This window comes from Buteo buteo, chromosome Z (assembly GCF_964188355.1).
Source record: "Buteo buteo chromosome Z, bButBut1.hap1.1, whole genome shotgun sequence".
NCBI lineage: Eukaryota > Metazoa > Chordata > Aves > Accipitriformes > Accipitridae > Buteo > Buteo buteo.
The window spans coordinates 20,654,226-20,677,172 of record NC_134204.1 but is presented as its reverse complement, the minus strand read 5'-3'; the positions used below and the strand labels follow the sequence as shown (position 1 = coordinate 20,677,172).

Genomic DNA, 22,947 nt, shown 5'->3' with positions numbered 1-22,947 from the left:
ACATCCCATCTAGTTTAGGAACTGGGAAGTGAGAGCAGGGAATCGCCGCTCGGGGACTAGCTGGGTGTTGGTCGGCGGGTGGTGAGCAATTGCACTGCGCATCATTTGTACATTCCAATCCTTTTATTACTACTGTTGTCATTTTATTAGTGTTATCATTATCATTATTAGTTTCTTCTTTTCTGTTCTATTAAACCGTTCTTATCTCAACCCACGAGTTTTACTTCTTTTTTCCCCAATTTTCTCCCCCATCCCACTGCGGGGGCGGGGGGGGGGGGAGTAAGCGGCTATGTGGTGCTTAGTTGCTGGCTGGGGTTAAACCACAACAGTGCCAAAAGTGGGACAGCAGTATCTGAGGAGGAAGACAAGTGGTTTTACATGTGAAGACGCTGTGTAAACAGGGCTTATCTGAGGGTGAAGACACCATGACATTTAACAACAAAGATAGTAAGTTCTCTTGCTGCACAGTTTTTGCCAAAAGGATTAGCACCTTCTTCAGGCAAACCATGCACCTGTTGACTTCAAATGTTAAAGGAGGTTAAAGCTATTTCACAAAAAATAAAAGAGGTTTCTAAATTATGTGCCAGAACTGACACAACAGACTGACCCTTAGAGCTGAAGAACAGTGAATACATTAAAACTGGGAAGTAAGATGAACTCACAGTTAATGTCATGTGCCAGGTACTTCATTTAGCCAGATGGCACCAAAAAATGCCCTTCAACATAACTCTCCCCACAAAGAACTCTAGGTCCCAATACAATGGATGTGCATTGGGCAAGCTTGCAGATGACCAGTGACACCACTGACCGTTGTTAAAACCACAATAAAAGCCTGAAATTGCAGAAGAAGGGGAGAACAGCTCTACTCTGTTCAAAAAAGTTTACAGGACAGTAACAGAAATGGAAGTTACATCCTCTGTAGTATTTGGGCCAAATTGGATGATAAGACAGCCCAGAACAATTAAATCCTCAGTAAGCCGCAGAAATAATACACAAGTCATCCAAAACTCTCTTTTAAGAGAATGTGTGCATTTGTATAGACATACAGAAAAAGACTCGCAATGCCAAATGCAGTTTAATGATAGTTATACTTTTGGCAACAGTAATTTGAGTTAGAAAGTTTTACTGCAAGCAAGCTAAGATGTTAACAGTAGTATGTACAATAAAGTGAATAGTTACAGAGCTCCTATTAATGTAAATAAAATTTAGCAGAATGGTTAATTAGCTTTTAAGCAATATTGTCTGAAGTTAGCAGGACCGCTACCCCTTCAAAGCAACACTAGACTTCTAGAATGGTTAAAAGCGTGAACTACATAAAAAAAATAAACTTCAGGTTAGTAAACTTGACTCCAACAGGATGGCTGTGTGTCAGAAACTTCCACAGCAGAAGGGAAGCCCAAGATACATTTTGTACGAGATGTGCCAATATTGTTACTAGGTATGCACAAGTATCCTGTAAGTTAAGCTGATCACTTCAAGTCCAATTTACCACAAAACCGTTTACCATAACACCTGTCTACATGTATGCAGAGGTCACAGCCAAAGGGCTGGGACAGTATAGAGACACAGACTCTCTGGGATACCACAAAGGAAAAACACTTGCCCAGAAACCCTGTGAAGGTTATTCCATGTTATTTGAAGTGAAAAATGAGACTTAGATTTGACTCCTATCCTCTAGTCAAAAAATCAGCAGCAGCAGCCTCTAGTGGCCAAAGATTTCTGTCTCCATAGCCAATGGCAGAAAAAAAGGAACAGAGCAGGGTTCATTTCATTTTTCGTACTCATGAGGGATAAGAGGTCATGAAAGTTTCCTCCGCAGGTACTACAAAAAGGAAAGTTCTCCAGTCCAATGTATATATATAATCTATCACAAAAAAAAAAAACCAACAAACTATCACTGCAATTCTGTAGTTGCCAGAAACGGTAAGAATCTGACAGAGCTTATGACAAGCTCATTCTAGACTGAGTTGTGATTTCCCAGCAGCATCATTCTCATCTCTGCCACTTGGTACTGCAGTTACTTTTATGAGATACTAGAACTGTTACAATCCTTTTTTGAAGTTACTTTCTCCCTTTCCAGCGCATTTTCTTGTGATATCAATGACAGTGTCAACTAGTCAGCTACAGAAATAATTACTTTAACAATGATGAAAAATTCACTGGAGTTTTACATAAGATGTAGCATTTAAAGTATTATTAATACAAATAGCAATTACATGCATTGTTTATTCTAGACATGCAGACCAAAATCAGACGGATGAAGTCACTATGCAGTTCGCTTTATTTCTTTATAAGGAAATACTTCAAATTTTTAGTAAAGCAAGTTTAAGTCAATACACAAGTCTAGCAGAAACAAAGTATATTCCATGTTAAATTAGTACATGTTTAAAAGTTAAACTTTGACAGTACTCATTAAACATTTTATGTGTTCTCAGTTTTCAGATTCTGACTTCTGAAACAGTAAGAATTTATGACATGCTCACTTACCATGAAGGAACACTCTTTGTATTATATAAAGTACATACCTATGCTCTGCCTCCAGTGAGCTTGAAAGAACATCTGCCCGAGGGAAAGCTGAAGATCGAATGACCTGTTGAGATGTAATTGAAGCATTGCCATTCTCCTGCGGAATTTCATTTTCAAAGTTTCGGTTTATATCTCTCTCATGATGAGGGCTGTTGCTGTTACGCAAGTTAAAGGACTCATCATCCTGTTAAAAATAATGATATATTACAAAATTCAAAAGTAAATTCCATTCACAAGTAAGTGTCTGCAAGGGCTGCAATTCAGTGATTCCATTTAATTTAAATTAAGTTTAAATGGAGACACTCTATACTACTTCAGGGGTAATTCTGTTCATACTTCTGGAGTTTGTAATACCTGGATACTACAGAAATCTTAACTTATGCCACTGATCAAGTGATGTAGAAAGCAACTCCCAAGCTCTGCCTCAAACATTTTTCTATGAAGTTTCAAACATATCTTAAAATACAAACTTATTTAAGCTGCCTTTCATACTTGCAGAAATAACAGGTTACCTGTTGAACTTACAATGTTTCTAATTAAGTATCAGAGCCATGTGTGTCAGGAGAAGTTTGAAAGCATAAGAGTTTTCAAGTTTACTTAGTGTAAGGGGGAGGTCATAGCCACCCTACCTCAACCAGCAAATTCATCTGCCACAAGTTCAGAAAGACTAGATACTGCTCTTTAAATTCAGACAACAGTTGCCCCTATGTACATGCACGCACCACAGCTTCTCAGGCTGTTCTTAACAGCAACTGTAACTTACTAGCCATGAAATAAGAACTAGGAAAAAAGTTTATTTAGAAAGCAGACTGTTCAGCTTCACTCCAATATTAAAAGCTCCTTAATCCTATAAATCACAGATGTTTCTTTTTATTCTACTCATTCAGCACCCTGTAATTCTTATTTAGTAATGAGCCAAATAGCCTCAGAAGTCTCACCAACTGCAAAAACAAAGAGGAGAGTACAATCATTATCTAGTTAGCACCCTTTTGACAACAAAATCCCTAAACTGGGCATGTAACAGCATTATCCACAATAGGAAGCAATCACTCCATCAGCCAGTTCTGCACTTGTAAGAAACCATACCGCACAGTCCAAGATCAAGATCACCATCATTTCCTTCCTACTCAGTGTTGTCTGCTCCCAGAAATTTTAGAATGCTCAGCAGGAATTTAAGAACAAGTATCCCAGTAAACATACATTCAGCTGTTAAATCATACGCTTGAAGAATGCATCTCAGATTATCAACAAAATTCATAAAAATATTAAACAATTTTAATATATATAGGGCAAAATAGCTTCTTCCAAGCATGATTCAGCTGCTGATTATGATTTGTCTTATTATTTCAGAGGTGAAATCTGTTAATATAGGCCTCAAAATTCCATCAAGAGGATCATACTACAGAAACTGTTGTGCAATTATCTCCCCATCCACTCAGTTGCACACCATGTCTTCTACTGATGATCATTAAAATGAATGTTGGAGGTAGGACGGCTATTACTTACATGATTCGTTTAACATCCTTTCACACCCGTTAGTGAAGCAGCAATGACAGGGAAAAGGAAGCATGCACTTCCAACAACTACTCCAGGCTACATGTTACATATACCTGTCCAAGGACACTGCAACTTCCACTACTAAAAGCCTTTTTTTTTTTTTTTTTAAAATACACTTGCTCCTGAAAATCAGCTGCATACAATGGGACAAGCAAATGCATTTGACATACGTATCAAAGATACTATCAACTCAAAACAATTTCAGGAACAGAAACCCCCACAAAGTTCATGTACTATTTTCATAATTCTGAAGCTCAAGACAGTGTTTCCCAATATCTTTTTCATCTTAAGTCAAAATCTATGTGTATTTCTTAAACACACATGAACAACATTACTCCCAACACCCATCTCAGTGTGCTCAGCCACAGAATGCCTAATGGAAAGATGTAGACCTTTCTTAGCTCACACACACAGCTAAGTTGTACAGTCCCATTACAGCAAGTTTTATTTTGCCTGAAATAGGAACAGGGTCAGAAAAGTCAATCTTACTCTTATAAGCAATGCACACTGGCACTGTTTCTTTTTTCACATCCTTGAATCCAAATAAACCTTCCTCAAGCCCACTCATTTATCTGGCTGATTTGTAATTTATAATGTTTTTTTGTTTTGTTAAAACATTTTAAACCACAGATTTACAGCGAACAGGCTTGTAATCACCTCATCCTGAATAACACAATAATTATCTTCACTTGGACTATGTATGATAACTATGCTTATGGTTTGCTGGTGGCTGGTAGCACTAACACAAATATTCTCTGGTGGCAGCCAAGCACTGCATAAACTGATCCAGATTGAAAGAAACATGACACATATTATATACAGACAGTATAGACCTCCAAGTTGCAATTACAAAGTAAAAACAGGTTCTTTATGTATGCATAAATTGAACTATTGGTCTTATGACTAGACCAAGAATAGAGAACTCCTGACAATCTCATTCTAATTAGAAACGAAATGGTTTGAGAAGCAGAACCAAGTTTTTCCATTAAATGTTTTGTAGGATAACTAATAGCCAAGGTATGAAACACTATCCTCCACAAGTCTATGGGGCCAGATGTGATCCATCCAAGGGCACTGAGGCTCACCAAGACACTTTCTATCATTTACCAGCAGTCCTGGCTAACCAGGGAGGTCCCAGTGGACTGGAGATTAGCAAACATGATGCCCATCTACAAGAAGGGCCTGAAGGAGGATCAGGGGAACTACAGGCCTGTCAGCCTGACCTCAGTGCTGGGGAAGGTTATGGAGCAGATCGCCCTGAGTGCCATCACATAGCATGTACAGGACAACCAGGTGATCAGGCCCAGTCAGCATGGGTTTATGAAAGGCAGGTCCTGCTTGACCGACCTGATCTCCTATGACAAGATGGCCCACTTACTGGATGAGGGAAACACATTCAATGTTGTCTACGTGGACATCAGTACAGACTTTGACACTGTTTCCCACAGCATTCTCCTGGAGAAACTGGTTGCTCGTGGCTTGGACAAGTGTACTCTTTGCTGGGTGAAAGACTGGCTGGATGGCTGAGCCCAAAGAGTGGTGGTGAATGGAGTTAAATCCAGTTAGTGATCGGTCACAAGTGGTGTTCCCCAGGGCTCAGTACTGGGGCCAGTTCTGTTTAATATCTTTATCAGTGATCTGGATGAGAGGATCGAGTGCACCCTCAGTAAGTTTGCTGATGACACCAAGTTGGGAGGGAGGGTTGATCTGCTCAAGGGTAGCGTGGCTCTACAGAGGGATCTGGACAGGCTGGATCGATGGGCTGAGGTCAGTTGTACGAGGTTCAACAAGGCCAAGTGCCGGGTCCTGCACTTGGGTCACAACAACCCCATGCAGCGCTACAGGCTTGGGGAAGAGTGGCTGGAAAGCTGCCTGGTGGAAAAGGACCTGGGGGTGTTGGTCGACAGCCGGCTGAATATGAGCCAGCAGTGTGCCCAGGTGGCCAAGAAGGCCAACGGCATCCTGGCCTGCAGCAGAAATAGTGTGGCCAGCAGGAGCAGGGAGGTGATTGTTCCCCTGTACTGGGCACTGGTGAGGCTGCCCCTCGAGTCCTGTGTTCAGTTTTGGGCCCCTCACTGCAGGAAAGACATTGAGGTGCTGGAGCGTGTCCAGAGAAGGGCAACAAAGCTGATGAGGGGCCTGGAGCACAAGTCTTATGAGGAGCGGCTGAGGAAACTGGGGTTGTTTAGCCTGGAGAAAAGGAGGCTGAGGGGAGACCTTATCGCTCTCTACAACTACCTGAAAGGGGGTTGTAGTGAGGTGGGTGTCAGTCTCTTCTCCAAGGTAACAAGCGATAGGACAAGAGGAAACAGCTTCAAGTTGCGCCAGGTGAGGTTTAGATTGGATGTTAGGAAAAACTTCTTCACTGGAAGGTGTTGTCAGGCATTGGAACAGGCTGCCCAGGGAAGTGGTTGAGTCACCATCCCTGGAGGTATTTAAAAGACATGTAGATGTGGCACTTAAGGACATGGTTTAGTGGTAGACTTGGCAGTGTTAGATTAACAGTTGGAGTCAGTGACCTTAAGGGTCTTTTCCAACCTAAACAACTCTGTGATTACATTATTGTACCAAGCTTAGTTTATTCTTTTTATTGTTGCTAAGGACACAGATGTACCTGAGTTATGTATGAACAGATACTGCAGAAAGAAACTTGTAAGAAGCACTGTTGGAACAACTTTTTTTAAATTCATCAAAATATAATTCCTTTCCTTCATTTGAAGATCCAAGACCATGACTTAACAGCTGTTTACAGCAAAATAAGAAGCAGTTTATGGTCCGTCTGAAAACTACTACTGCTGGATCTACAACAGGTATGAACAAAACTACCTTCTTTTGCCCAGCATGATTCTTGTCTTCATGTTCCTTTTCCACTCTGTCTTGTTTCAATGCTTTCAAAAATTCACTTTTCTTATCAGTCCGCATTCTTGTCAATTTTGTTAAACGAGGCTGACCAACTTTGTCAACAGGGGATGAAGAATTTGACCAATTACACTAACGTAGGGAGTCAGAGGAAAAAAAAAAGAATATTAGAAGTTTATTCATTTAGAAAACTTTGAATGAAAGACAAAAAGACTCCCTGGCACCTGTAATTTCAGGCTTCACATATATCCATGGTCAAAAACAGAGAGAAGACACTTCTCTTTCAATATATATAGTTCTCACATGTAAACCCAGAGATGCAGATTTATGGAGCACCGCTAACGACCTTCTGAAGTGCATCATACCATTAGCAGTTTTGAACTTTAAACCTACCAGGTTATACTTCCTAATGCACCATTTTTACCCCAAATCAAACCTACAAAGCAAATTGTGCAGTACTTAAAGGCCAGTGATGTGCCTTCCATACTTCTCACACATTAACTTCCAAACATTTTTAATGCAATTCTGCATAAAACTTACTGATCCCCTTATCTAGCCAAATTAAATGTTTTATAGATTTGATAAAATACTACAGATACTGCTTTATGTCTTTCACTGCATTTTGTAATAGAGAAAATACCTTGGCAGTTGATTTGAAAGGAGTGAAATCGCCGACACCATATGCAGATCCATGAGGAAATGGATTCCCAACTTTATTTTCTTTTGCTTGGCTTTTCCACTGTGTAGGCTAAATAAAAATTTAAACAGAAATTTTAAGAGTCAATAACTACAATAGAATTATTTTGAGGAATCTTCAGAAAAATGATTAAGCAAAAGTAAATGATAACTACAACCACAATTTAGTGCAAACACCTGTTTTCTTGTGGAAAAGAGACTGTTTAAGAGCAATTCATCTGCTCACAAAATATATACAAAAGACACTGTTTTACCGTAAGTTAAAAACATCCTTTTTGCTCTTACACTTCTCAGAAAAGATAAATAAGAAACAAAGAGAGATCCAATTACAGTATAGCTTAAAAAGAAAAATGAGAAAAAGTTGTTTCCATTCACTTTTGGGGTGTGCTGCACTTAGCAAGAGTTGAAAGCATAATACTCTAGGAACAGTACTCTCAGGGGAGAAGTAAGCACATTTAGAACTACAGCATGATTTTTTTCAGCATTCTGTTCACACCACTGGTATCCAAGACTCACCTTTGTGGGTGGAGTGACAAGTTTAGGGACTAATCCTTTATAAGCACTTGTACCAGGTCCGTTCCTTACTGGATGTGAATGAAGACTTCCTACTACTGGGAATCCAGATATCTGCAGTTCTTTTGTACTGCCCTTTTTAATGACCAGCATTCTCTGCGATCTAGATTTAGGATTCAAAGGGTACCCTGGAAAAAAAAGAAGGGTACATATATGTGTGTGCATGTATATACAATCTTAAGTCTCTAGTTCATAAGGCACTGGATAGCCATATGGTCCACAGCAAACAGGCATAAATCAGGAACTTAGTCCAGTGTTAGTTCCACAAATAACACACTGTCCAAACCTGGATAAACACAGGTTCTGATCCATTTTCTAGCACTGCCATTTGTAAAATATTTCACTTGGCAATTCAGGAATTTTACTTTCAGATAGTAAAGATATTCTTCAAAGACGACAGCTACACAGTTCTTGTTTGCAAATCTAAAATCCAAATACTATTATTTGTTGGTAGTTACCTAATCTTCAAAAGACATTATGGTTTTCATATTTCCCTTTAAGGTTTCTAAAAATTAATTACTTATACATTTATTAACAGCTCAGTTTAAAGCCAAATACTCCACAACAAGGCTTTATAAACATGAGACAAGATGTGCACTACTCTAGACCACAGCAATGACCAGTTTCTCTATCTCCATGCCTCCAAAGGGCATAACAGAACATCTGAGGCTTACAACATTTCCATGTTCAAGAGAGTACTAATTAAGAGACATACAGCCAGCTGTCATACTAAGTAACTGACATTTAGCAGTTTTAAAGAACACCTATTAAAAAGTTCTAAAATTTTCAAAAAGTGAAAAAAATACTTTATTTTTTGCACATGCATTCCAATGTTGCATTAACAGCCTTTTCCAAGATTATCTCCTCTCCCTGCAAGCATTTCTACTTCACAGTCACCATATCTTACATTTAAAAAAAAAAACTATCTTAAAAGCATAACTGACTTTAGCTTTGTTTAGCAAGTAAATGTTACAAAACATTTGTGATAAATGTATACTTAGCTCTCATTAAACTTTACAAAAGACTTTTCATAATACTTGCACACTGCCATCAGTCATACACAAAGTAAAATGGAATCTAACAGAAGCATACATTGTTAACAGGCATTAGGAAAAGGATGGTTACATTTCTCCTGTCCTGAATATTGTTTGCTTTAAAAGGGAATAACAACAGCCTTAATTTCTGTTTTTCAATTACAAAACAAAATTTGCAATAGCAGAGCTGTAATAAAGTAAGATACTAAGCTGTAGCTGTAACAAGCCACTGCACTGTAGCTTACAGGTTGGACTAGATGATCTTTAAAGGTCCCTTCCGAACCAAACCATCCTGTGATTTTATGTAGCTAACAGAACTGTTCCTTCCTTTGCATGTGAAGAATGATATCCAGAAAACCTGGAAAGCTTTCCCTCCTTCAGTTTAAACTGAGCCACATCATGCGGCAACCATAGCTAGAGTGCTGCAAAGGTTGTGAAACATTCAAATGGCTATGTAATTTTTTTCCCAACTTGCTTAGGAAAGAATTTAGTTATTTTTGCTCTTTTATTGAAAGATATATATATTTCCTGACTTTCACATGAAAGCTGCTAAACACACAAAACTGGAAAGCAGTCCAATTATTTAGGCTCCCGGAAAAGTTCTTAACAATTAGATATTTATATTGAGGGGCTGGCCTACATCTAGTGTTACCTAAGAGTGCAAAACGTACTGGGGAAGTACGAGAAATAGAACCAGCAAATTAAAGTACCATTTAAAATGAGCCACAAGTTTCAGATCTCAGTCTTAGCAACAGTTTAAGTAGTAGCTTTTATGCTTAATTAAAGTTATTTCTTCATAAAGAGAAAGGTTCTTATTTTGAGTAAGTTTATTACTTTACAATCTGTGCAGTCTAAAGCTGCCATCTTCTTAAGGGTGAACAATTGACTTCATAAAGCCCACAGAATTGTAAAGCGGTAGCCAAATTTAATCAGGTAGATAAGAGAAAACAATCCCAAACTACAGTTCAGTTCAAGGCCTGCTCTCAGGATTAGATTTGGTACAAGGAATTCATAAGCAAGACCAACAGCTTAAGACATTTGCTTCCAGGAAGAGACCTTAGACCCCTGCAAGCTAACCTGCTCTTCCCAGTCCTCACAGGTTTCTCTTCAAACTCTTCCAACAGCTCTAATCAGTCAGAAGCATTCTTTTACAAAATCTTCAGCTAGCAATCACATCACTAGTTTAGGTTACCCACCTTTATTGCACTTCCTCTTGAAAATAAAGATGAAGATAAATTCTTGACATCCTTACAAAAAAGATGTATACTTATTCTGGAAAAGAATCCTAGCTGTGGCTGCATCTACGGACCAACAGATTGACATTCAAATAGAAGTGTTACCTCTCTAACAATAAGATACCTACATTGTAATAATATTGAAGTTTCCTCAATCTCAACCTATACCTTTATAATTTAAATCTATACCTTTATAATTCTAAAAAAAATCCTATGTTTCAAATAAAACAACTTCAGATCTCCACTACATTTTTTACATTTAAAAAATCAGAAATACTCACCCCACACACCTGCAGCTAAAGATTTATTCTGGTTTGGTTCCCTCTCATATTCAGGGTTCAAAGACGGCTGAAAGATAGTTATATCATTATTAAAAAAATAAGACTTGAATTCTGGGACCAATGAAATAAAGAATCACAATAATATCAGCAGTATGATCTCTGCTGTCAAAGTTTTTTAAATGGAGACAGACTAGACACTTCCCCTGTGACCCAAATAGGTCAATGCTCACTTGTTGCTCTTCTCCAATAAAACATCTCAGACAGCAGTCAATAGCATTACATGAACTGTCTAGAGAAAACAAAAAACAGCGATTTATGGTTCTTCAAAGAGGAAGCTCGCCCTTCCTCTCACATTCTACAATTCTAGGTTGAAGCATGGGATCTCAAAGGGCCATTGGCAGGAAGATCACTTTGTTAGTACTTCAGATTTCCAGTAAGGTAACTGTGTAGAATTTAATACATACACATACCACAGCAAACTGGAACACAATTGTAGCTTCACTTAAACACTTAAGTGACAATAATAAACATATAATGATAAAAACTGTACATAAAAGGAGAAACAAGCTAGTGGGCAAATGACTAACACCCTCTGACCTATGGGAAGGGTGATCCCTTATATGATGATCTTCAACTCATGAAATCTCATGAAGTAGCTTGTAATAGACAAAATGGCACTCGCAGAAACAATGAAACCTTGTTTATTATAGTTACAATTAACTTACAAAATCCTCAGCCTCAAACTGTTTGGGTACTTCCTTGTCTTCATTTTTCCCAGTTTCATTACCAGGTACATTGTTTTCATGCAGTCCATGGCCTTTTCCACAGTGGAAAGCACTGGCACGAGCACGGGAACCTCCACTATGGTATCCCCCACGATGGTTTATATTTTCTGTACAATTTCTGCCTTGTGAACGCCAACCATTCCTCTCTTTTCTCCAAAAATGTCCTTAGATTTTTAAATTTTAAAGAAATGCAATTAGAAATAATTTTAAAAGAATATTCTACTTTCGTAAAGTTCTTAGAGAAGTTAAGTCAGCAGCTCTATACTCCGGGATGCGATAGCATAGTAAACTTAAGTTTCCACTCACATAAGCAGCAGGGGAAAAAAAAAAAAATCTTACAAAACAGTGCCAGACAAAGAGGCTAGTAGTCCAACATTAAGACAAGTCAACCTCCTTTTCTAGCTGCTCATTTATATGTTGTTGGCTAGAATATTAACACTTTTACTATTCATAAGAGAGAAATACACCTGGCAACTTTCAAAGACTTTCAACACTACTTTCACCAGCCCCTGGTCATCATATCGTCTCCCAGAAGATTTGTCTTTCCATTACCTCTATTTTACTACAGAATAACAATTTAGTAGTATAGTAGTGGTACCATAGTAGAGCTATTATCATCAGACTTCTTTTCTAGCTGGAGAGCTACAAAGCAATAATGTAAACATATTCAAAATGTTCCATGAAAGCTAAATTATACCTCCATTAGGCCGTCCAATGTTAGGATCAAACCCATCTGAAGAGTTGTGTCTTCTGCGATTCGCTTCATAATGATTCTCTGCCCACGAAAAATTTTCAGAATGTTTCTCAAAGTTCAGTGATGACTGTAAATGAGCACAAGTGGTAGACCTGAGATATCTGATTAATAACAAAGCTGAATTATCAGAACTGTAACATGCACATTACTCATGGTATATACAATTCATTTATAAAATTACTTTGAATGACAGACAATGCAGCAGTCCTCAAGTATGCATATCTTCAGAGCTGTGTCACCATCTCCCAGGCTAGCAAAGTAGAAGCTGTATCTTCTGCTCTAGAACACTGAAAGAGCACTGAGGACCACGCTTGTGACACAAGGTAAAAAACCCAAGCGCCTATTTTGTTTTGGCAGCAGAACAGAGCACAAGTGACAAGTGTTGCAGCAGAGGAAAAATAAAAAAAGGTAAGAAAGGACAGGAGATCACAGTGTGGAAGGCAGAAAAGAAGTCTGGGATCTTGATTTGGGTGTTCGGAGACTACACATGTGCATTCCATAGAAAGCAAGGAGTAACTTCCACTGGAGGAAGCTGTACCCAAAAAAGGGCCTATTTTATTAGTCTTGCCATTATAACTTTAATAAGACAAATGCAACTAGTTATGAAATACAAATAAAACCTAGAGTCAAAAGGTTACAGATACAAATAGGCACTCTAGATATTTTAAAGAAATAAATCTTTAAAATGTCAGTAGAAAGTATTTTATAAACTAAAACCTTATATCAAGAACAGCACTCAGAAATAAAAATACATCCTGACTAGAACTCATACCTAAGGGAATTAAACCAAAAAAGATCATGTCTTACTGCAGCTGGCTTCCCTATTCCTTCTATCTGGCTTTACCATTTTAACACTGTAACATTTCTTTTGCTGTTACATGTTAAAAATTCAAGAATACATTTTCACTCTCCAAAAGTAGTGCTTAGCCTTACTGTTGTTCACACCACTTCTCTCCAGTGAGCCACAGCAAAGGGCTGTGTTACCCAACACCTCCCTGACGCGCAGCCAGCCTTTGATGCAAATGAAGCAAAGCCCCCTTCCCTCTCAGCAGACTTACTGTGCGCATATATATATGTACATGTGCAATACAACGGACAAGAGATCCAACACCTCCCAGGGCCACAAGAGCTACAAATGCATAAATGCACAGCTGTGTGGAAATGTACTGTGTCATCAAATTAAGCCTACTGATTCCAGGGAGTATCAACTCTACTGCACTCGAAGCATCAACTTTGCTGCCTGAAGTCCACTCTCTCTCCAGACTGAGTAACATTCAGGAAAAAAAGTACAGTAGTAATGGTGTACATCTGAAAATGAAAGCCCCAAGTTTATTTCAACAGTTATTATCCACTAACATCTATTCAAGTTATACTAATATTTAAAGTACTCCACTGATCAATGCGGGCGGGGAATATCACAGTAATAGATTGAACTACTTTGGAAAACATGTTGGAGAAAATTATTTCCTCCTTCCCATGTTCCCTGCCGCTGCAAGAGACAATCACACACAGAAAATGATACCCAAGTTCTACTGACAATGCCCCAGCAGAGCTCAAGGTGCTGTTCAAAACTCACTGCTTAAAAGTCAAACTCAAGTAAGCAAAAGATATGCTTAAAATACAAAGCATGTATTTCCAAACCATACAAAAGTCAAATGAAAAGGAATTGCCCTTTCAATTTGAGACCTAGGAAGTGAATTACTTCCTTGACAAACTTGGAAATAAGAAACCAAAAACCACAAGAAACTATCAAAAGGTCTAGGTAGTTAAAAAATTATCATAATGAATCTCAATATTTAAGTAAAAAATAAATCCTTATAAACAAATTTTGACTAAGCTGCCAAAAATTTCAGAAAGCTCCAGATCTGTTGATCATAGATGAAATTTTAGAAGATAGCTTCATGTATTCACATTTACATATGACAACCTTCTAACATTGCTTTTGGAGTTTGACTTTAATTTTTTTGTATGAACTTTGAAGAATAATCACATTTTCACAAAGTATAACTGACAGCATTTTATATATAATGTTTGAGTTGTACATGATACAACGAATCTAAAATCTCTAAACTGCGTGCAAATATCATGCAGTTTGCATTTTCCCCACATGATGGAGGCATCAGTCTATCAAGCCTCTTGTAGCAGAGATGACAGTAAACTTTGTAATCAACAGGAAATCTATTGGCAGTTTCTGAAAGTTGAGAAGTTATCTGACTAGGTTTAGCCAGCCAAGAAAGCAAGCAAGCAACACAGATTTTTGAACTATAAGAAGTAGTCTTATTGTTTAACATGAAGTAAAAGTAAGCTTGCAAAAACTGAGTTTACCAGTCTGTCTGCAATCTCCCCATACAAGTTTTACAACAATCCTTTAAGAAAAGTTTCATCCATATCCCAAAATGGCTTCACTGTTCACAACAACTTCCCATATCCATCTACCCAACTGCAATACTGCACTGACGCAAATAGAGTAGTTCCAGACCTGAATGAGAGCTACCGAGCAATGGATATCCAGCTATTTAAGTGGGCTTTGCTACATAAGTGACAGGGAGATGATATAAAAGCTTATACTTAAGAGGAAATCATCAGCAATAGGTGAGATGGATTTCAGTCAAGCTGTAATCTGTATCAGTGACAATAAGAAAGCTCATTCACAATTCCAGCTTCATGGCATCAGGTTTTTCAGTGCTAGCCTTTACCTGTATTTGGAAAAGCCTTGGCTACACAGGATCGGGGGGGAAACAAAGCTCCTAAAGATGCAATTCCTAAAAGTGCCTCTTCACGGAAATAGAAACTGACCAGGCAGAGTTCAGTTTCTCCTTCTCAAGTCTAAAAATGTTGCTGATACCACAGCCTCACCCCAGCTCCATTCTGCATGAAATATGAGACACCCCACCTTCCTCACCCCATCCTTCCTCTTCACCTCCATTCCTCGTATCTGCTCTTCCCTTCAGCTGTTTTGTGGGAAATGGGAATCAGAAATAAAAATCTATTCTAGGCAATAGAGGGGACAGGGAGTGTCATGGTTTAACCCCAGCCAGCAACTAAGCACCACGCAGCCGCTCACTCAATTCCTCCCCCACCCAGTGGGATGGGGGAGAAAATCAGAAAAAAATAGTAAAACTTGTGGGTTTAGGTAAGAATGGTCCAACAGAATATAAAAAGAAGAAACTAATAATGATAGTGATAACACTAATAAAGTAACAGCAGTAATGATAAAAGGATTGGAATGTACAAATGATGCACAGTGCAATTGCTCTCCACCAGCCGATCGACATCCAGTTAGTCCCAGAGCAGCAATCCCCCTGCCCTTCTCTCCCCCCAGTTCATACATTAGATGTGACATCCCATGGTATGGAATACACCGTTGGCCAGTTTGGGTCGGCTGCCCTGGCTCTGTCCTGTGCCAACTTCTTGTGTCCCTCCAGCTTTCTCACTGGCTGGGCATGAGAAGCTGAAAAATCCTTGACTAAACATTATTTAGCAACAACTGAGATCATCAGTGTTAACAACATTCTTCTCTTACTGAAAACATAGCACTGCACCAGCTACTAGGAAGACAATTAACTCTATCCCAGCTGAAACCAGGACAGGGAGCCACAACATTTGAGACCTGTCTTGTAGAGGAATGACAGGACAAGCCTTATTTTGTAATCTAAGAATTACTACACATCAGGTAGGACCAGAAAGACTTTGCAAGTGTTTAATACCAAACATGCTATATATTACAGAACACTGATCATTAAGAGAGGCCGTAATGCAAGGAAATAAGCTGCATTTCAAACAATGATGCACAAAGACTATAATGGAGAAAGCAGACAGCTACAGAGATTTTAAGACATGCAAGAAAGTCTATCTAAACTCCTTGAGGCAGAGAATCATAAAAGAGAACAGGATCCACAACATATGCTTACAATGAAATTTCCCACAATCCAGCAATGAGGTGACAAATACAACCCATGCCTCAGACATATTCAAGTGGTACTGGAGTAGTTCTGAAACATACTTTTATCCTGCTATATTGACACTTTGAGCATGCAGGTAAAGCTCTTCCAGGAGGTTCCTGAAATATGTGGTGAAGATTGTTTTGTAATTGTGACACCATATTAAACTAAGGTCTGATTACTCTTCAATTGAAAATGTATTAAATTGGAAAAACAGATCCAAAGAGTTGAATATATCAGAAGTCAAGTAGAATAAAAACAAACAGATCACAGGAACCATCCTGCAACAGATAGGCCTGATGTTCCCAGAACAGCAACTGAGAGTTGCTGACAGACTGTAATAAACAAAGAAACTAGGTAGGTCAGTGTAGAAGAAAGATAAATAGAGCAATGTGAATAAGGACATTCAACTACTTGACTAAAAAAAATGCGTGTGTGTGTGTAGACATATAGAAGCAAAGCAATGGGAACACAACTAATACTGATGGCTAACTGTGCATTTAACAATAGCACAAGCCTATTTCTGTAAGTTTATAAAGGCTAAACATTTTCCATGGACATGAAAGACAGCAGGAAACTTACACAAATACATTAAAGTAAGGCAATGCCACTCTCATAGCTGCAGATACAGATACCGCATTCAAAAGATTATCATGAAGCAGACAGATCTACAAATAGGGAAATAGATCACAGGAGTTTGAATACCCAGTGCTGCCTCTGCATTCATACAAATGGAAAAGAGTAGAAGGATAGGCCAGAAAAAAAGAAATATTTATGAGACAGACATATTCACTACTTCCTATTATTTACAAGTATTTACAAATCCTAACGATTCAGAGATTGCTATTTCCTGTTTCCAAGCTAACTGTCTTATTGTATAGAGTAACAGTAGTCTAGATGAAACAACCACAGTGAAGATGCACAACTATTTGAAAGTGCCACACTCCACCAGTGGTAACAAGCATCCCACCAGCAACTGAATAGCCATTTCAGAAGGTCTATTTCAAAAGCATTCTATCATCCAAGTGATTAAAAAAAAAATAACAACAGTTCTGTAAAATGTATAAGATGCAGAGAGAAATCAGAAGCAAGAACATCAAGCACGTGCCTCTGTCTTGGTACTTCTAGCACAAAATGCAATAATTCATTTTAAACTCCTGATGAAAGCAATCTTAATATAACAGCAGCTCTGATAATACAGCCAAGCACATGCTTCTTTCCATGAACTCAGCTGCTCAAGCAAAAAACTCTACTGGAGGTATGAGCTTGACAACCACAGTACAACTACTTAAATCACAACAAGACTAGCTAGATATCATCTGTTATCACCCTATTCATAAAGAGATTTGCATTTTTACTAAAATTGAGGTTATGACATTTAGACTGCTCTAATGAGAGTGCCTGTTCAAAACAAAAACAAAGAACATACTCTCGTTGATGATGGTGGAGTAGGAAAATTAAGCCAGGCTGGAGCAAAGTCATGCTGCGCCATTTAGGTCCAGTCTCTCCAAATCAATGAAACAAGGCTTCAGCACCTCATGGCAAGTCCCTGTAATTGGAAAAAGAAGAAATGAGTACTTCTCAGATGCTTATGTTACAAGAGGATTACACTTATGGTGTTTTGATCATTATTTCCCTTCTGTGTTCTGGTATCATTTTCTCACATAGATCTGGTTTAGAACCTAACTATCCTTATCTCATTTATAGCATCACATTTGTGCTTTTATTACCGAAGTGTCACACTAATCAAATATATCACAGCTACAATGAAAATACAACTGTAACATACCTTCCTTTACTTCCTGTTACAAATGGGATGAAGCATCTTGCACAAAGACTGATCCAGAAAGCTGTGACAAAATTAGCTTGTTGAAATACTTTCTGGTACTATCTAGAATGGATTTCAGGAGCTATTTCATTAGCTTCCTAGAAGAAGCTGGTTTTATTAATTATTCCCTGAAAGTTAGTCTCAAAGGCCATATTAAGGCTCCTTATGAAAAAACTAGATGCTCAGGGCCACCACAAACCCCGTATTATCTCTAGATTCAGTGAAAAGAGAGTCTACATGTCCAGAAACAGTGTCAAAATCCAGTAAAATTCTCTAGTTTGAAAATGGGCTAGAGAAAGTAATGGCTTAAGATTAAAACCCAAGAATATGTTTCCTACCCCACACTCTCCCCACAGGTAGGAAAACATCTCTCAATAAGCAAAAGAATGCCAGAAAATGTGAACTATATTACCCGAAGCTGAACTATAGCACAGAAAGGAAAACGGATGAAACATTGCCTGAATCATAAGGGTATCTGAATCATGCTCTGCAGCTAGACACTGCAAAATCATCAGTGATTCAAAAAGATATTAAGTATGATATACACACTATTAGAAATTCAGCTAGTGAAAGCATAATAAACACCCACATTCATTTCATAGGGAGACCCAAATAAAAGTGTATTCCACATCTCTGCACAACAGAGTGCAGATCTGTTAGTCAGCATAGACATAGTTCACTAATCTAAGGTTGCTGCAACACGAGTAAGTATTAGTAAGAGCTGTGGAATCTGAACTTGATAACTGATAATTATTGTTGTATTCTGGCCTGAACCAGGCTGTTGCAGACTTCCAGTGACAGATGAGAATGTTCCAGCTTCTAAAAGGAAGTCAACGGATTTGTAAGCATTAAACTGCACCTAGTTGAGCTGATGGTTTCTTTTTATGCTGTGAGCTCATACCTAGGTTTTTTGGTACATCTGCTATCAGAGTTAAACTCTAAGGTAAGATGCACAAAGCCTACTATCATTAAATAGAGACAAGTTTAAAGGTATGTCACACCCAAATAGCTTGCTGAAGTCATCCAAAACTATCTTCTAAATTAACCTCAACAAAAATTCCAGAGAAATTTTCTGAAGAACCCAATTATTTCAGACTACTAAAAAACAAGTGAAAGAAGTTCTAATGAATCACAGAACTATCCAAAAAATGGCTTCTCTTTCTAACAGGAACCAAGTTCACTTTTAGTGATTAATCATGTTCAGCAATGACATAGAAACAGAAAAGGGTATATGTTTACAGATGAACCAATACAAGACATGCTAAATTAAGAAACAGCAAATCAAATGTGAGCAGACTGCAGCAAGAAAAAAATATTTTTCTCCTTCCCCCAGGCACAGTTCTCGTCTCCAAGCAGGAGAATCATGAAATCTTTAGAAAGGATCAAGACAGGTATTAATACTGGAAGATCAGCACAACCACAACAACAAAATCTTCAGACCAAGGCACTTACAGTCTGAAAAACAAAGGGAGAGATTAGGTTTATACTGAGTAAGAACATAACAAAGGATCCAAGAAGTATTACCAAGTTATTGGTAAATCAGCTATTAGGTATGGGACAACAAAGGCACTAACAGTGTGATTTCTTAATAAATTCATCTTACTGTTTTTAAAAAACTAGTCAAGCTTCCTAACACTACTGCTTATACAACTGCCATGAAAAGAGTTTACTCATAACTCAATAACATCCCTACCTTTTGCACAAAAATCAAGGGCTTAGGCGAGATTTAGTGATCATCAAGTATCTGAGGACTGGAAAGGTGGTTTTTTCACAGAGCTCTGTCCACAGCTCACTGATACTGGGTGTATATTTCTTCCTGGAAAAATTATTCTAGAAGCAGATTCAGGTCTTCCTCATGTTCTCATTTCTTCAACTAAATGCTCTAAAAAGGTTTTTCATAGTGCTGCTCTGTCAGATGAGTCACTCCCTTTCCTACAAAGGGGTATAGTGAACTGGTAAAGACAGACACCTGGGCCAAAACTACACAATAGTCAGAGCGCAAAGTCAGCAACAGAATATCGGTAAATTTCAATAAGCCCATAAAAGAAAAACCTCTTTCAGGCCTAATTCTTCCAGCTAGTTTTGATAAAAGAAGAACAGTAAAAAAAGCACAGATGTATTTTTAGAGCACTACCTGACTGGGTTTTACACTTAAAGACTACCAAGAAAAGCAACTGTTGAGGATATTGACCTCCACACCACCAGAGTCAAGAAAACACTTTCTCTCATCTGCTTGTACATATTATTGGTCTGGCAATTAGACATGGGAAAATCAAGTATTTTCATTATTAAACCTTACTAACTTTCAATAGGCACAGACACCCTAGCTATAATTAAATTGGGAAACAAAGAACAGATCAGGAAAGGACAAATATTAACATATTTTTAAAAACTGTATTTTAGCGTATATAGCCTACCCAGCTTTAAGGTGGCAACTCCATGTTCTACCTTCATAAATACTCTTACAGATGCTAACTTTCTGACATTGCCAAGAAGTTTGTCCTAGAACGTATTTTAATATAAAAACATTTTCATTACAAGCATGGACTCCATTTTGAGGATCTGGCAAATATTCAATAGCTCTAGGATATTCTTCATTCTCAGAAGATATTTTTGGTAAATTGAAAACAGATCACAAAAAGTGAGAATGGGATGTCAGCAAGACCAATCTGCTGCCACAGGCAGGATTTACTATGCTCAAACCCTTCGTGATCAGCTAGGTTGCCAAACACCAGTTTGTTCCTTACTTGCTTTCCAGCTTAAGTTAGGTCAACAACTGAGACTACCATGTTAATCTGCAACATGTTCTATCACTAGAAAGGTTCCTTCTACCAGGTCTGACCTTAGTCTTTTTTTCCTGCTAGTCAAGTCCATTACCTAAGCTATCCCCAGCAGTCAGAGACATTTCTGCATTCTGCGTCCTCCAAAGCACTTGCAACCTCTATTCAGATTTGTACTATCTACAGATTTAACAACCATACACTCTATTTCATGATGGAAGTTATTAATAAAAATACTGAAGAGACTTCTTTAGAAATGTACTTGACACAGCCTTCCAGCTTGACATCGAACAAGAGCTGCCTTTACAAAGACTGAAGAGCCACTAGGGCAAATAGGTAACATTGATCCGCAACATACTTTAGAACACTTCTGCCTTTCAGAAACATAGGACTACTTTTAAAATAATAAATACTTTAAAAAAATGAAACAAACAAACAAATAAATTAAAGTATGTGAATAGAATGAAACTCAGTAGTATGCATCCATACAAGCATTTACAAGAAACTGCTTTAATTATATTGACAGGAAGAATCCATTTGTCTGCTAGCAAGCCTTCTCTTAGGTACACATCACACAATAGATCAACCGCTGTTCACTAACACTGATAAAACAGCTCTTGTACTCCCAGCATTAATACAGCTATCAGAAGTAAGGTTACTGAGGTATACCACAGATCCGAACACAATTCCACTGCTTTCAGAAACTCTCTTGGTAACAAAAGAGTAGGCCCAAAATTTATCACTGGATGTTTAAGTCACCATTCCCTAGCAGCACAAACTCAAAATATATATGCCATTCTTTAACCAAAGTGTCATAAAAGCTAACTTGGCTCAGGTTGTCTATTACTGAAGCAGAGCTGCACAATTCTAGAAAGGTAAGAAAGATACTGAAATAGTGCTACCCTCACTCATGCTATTAACACTCAAATGCATTTACGTTTCTTAAATCAGACTGGTCAAAATATTCATTCTCATCTCAGCAATAGCCTCTAGTGTCTGATTCAAGTACTGTGTAGTGACTTCAGAAAGTCTTCCAATGACCATAAATTTAGATAAAATTTATGTTTTGCTGTGTTGTGGATAGTAGAATAGTTTACATCAAAGAAAAAAAACCACTGTTCTTAAATGTTACTTCTTGTGGGGGATCAGAGACAAACCTGTAAAGCATTTTGTTTCAGGTAACTTGCAATAATTATTCCAATACCCAATTACATAAAATTTAATTCTATAGTTTTGTGAAGTATAGATCTTCAATAATAACGTAGTGAATGCCAAGGAATAATGAACAGCTGGTTCCAAGTGATGCACAGTGAAGAGATTTGTCGTAAACGTAACTCAGTCATCCACTCTGAGACAGATTAGCAGCTGAAGTAAGAACATTGCATGACGTATGCTTAACCAACATGCAAAAAAGGTTGGGATGGTGTTTTTTATAGTTGAGTCAATAAGGTCCTTTTGTGACAGAAACTGTTTTTCACCAGTGTTAAAGCAGCTGGAAACACTACTTTTTAAACAAACTTATTTGTGTCAGCTGAAGAGCATTCAGGAAAATTTAATATATTACCTTTGTTTTAGAAAAAGAAACAATGTGCTGAGAAAAGGGAAGCAGAAAGCCACTGCGGGAATCAGGAGCCAAAACATCTGTGAAAAGGCTAAGAAAAAACACCTAGAGTCAACTCCCAAAACTCCACAAAAAACAAAAATTGAACTCAAACAACTATCATTAGTTTAGCTTGTGCTTACCAAATTAAATGAAGAAATCAAATATTAAACAGTATAGTCTATTTTCCCTTGTCCTGGTTTCCGATAGGATAGAGTTAATTTTCTTCTCAGTAGCTGGTACAGTGTGTTTTGGATTTGCTATGAGAATAATGTTGATAACACACTGATGTTTTAGTTTTTCCTAAGTAGCACTGATCCTAAGTTATGGATTTTTCAGTTTACCATGCTCTGCCAGCACACAGGTACACAAGAAGCTGGGAGGGAGCATGGCCAGGACAGCTGACCCAACTAGCCAGAAGAATATTCCATGCCATAGAACATCATTCTCAGTAAATGAACTGGGGGGGAGTTGGCCAGGAGGTGTGGATCACTGCTC

At 38.1% G+C, this 22,947-nt stretch overlaps 1 protein-coding gene across 12 annotated transcripts in view; it reads right to left on the bottom strand.

The window, feature by feature from the left end:
• GPBP1 (GC-rich promoter binding protein 1) overlaps window positions 1-22,947 on the bottom strand; it is a 38,578-nt gene that overhangs the window by 2,665 nt on the left and 12,966 nt on the right. For 4 of the 12 annotated variants that reach the window (XM_075021534.1, XM_075021536.1, XM_075021535.1 and 1 more), the window contains 8 exons: window positions 17,671-17,790; window positions 12,244-12,367; window positions 11,487-11,710; window positions 10,762-10,828; window positions 8,155-8,339; window positions 7,583-7,690; window positions 6,910-7,074; window positions 2,526-2,710 (listed from right to left, as the gene is read on the bottom strand). In XM_075021534.1, the coding sequence (XP_074877635.1) occupies window positions 2,526-2,710; window positions 6,910-7,074; window positions 7,583-7,690; window positions 8,155-8,339; window positions 10,762-10,828; window positions 11,487-11,710; window positions 12,244-12,367; window positions 17,671-17,733 (1,121 nt within the window). In that variant the 5' untranslated portion in view covers window positions 17,734-17,790. The remainder of the gene's footprint in view (window positions 1-2,525; window positions 2,711-6,909; window positions 7,075-7,582; window positions 7,691-8,154; window positions 8,340-10,761; window positions 10,829-11,486; window positions 11,711-12,243; window positions 12,368-17,670; window positions 17,791-22,947) is intronic. The other 8 variants (XM_075021531.1, XM_075021532.1, XM_075021533.1 and 5 more) reach the window with 3 other exon arrangements.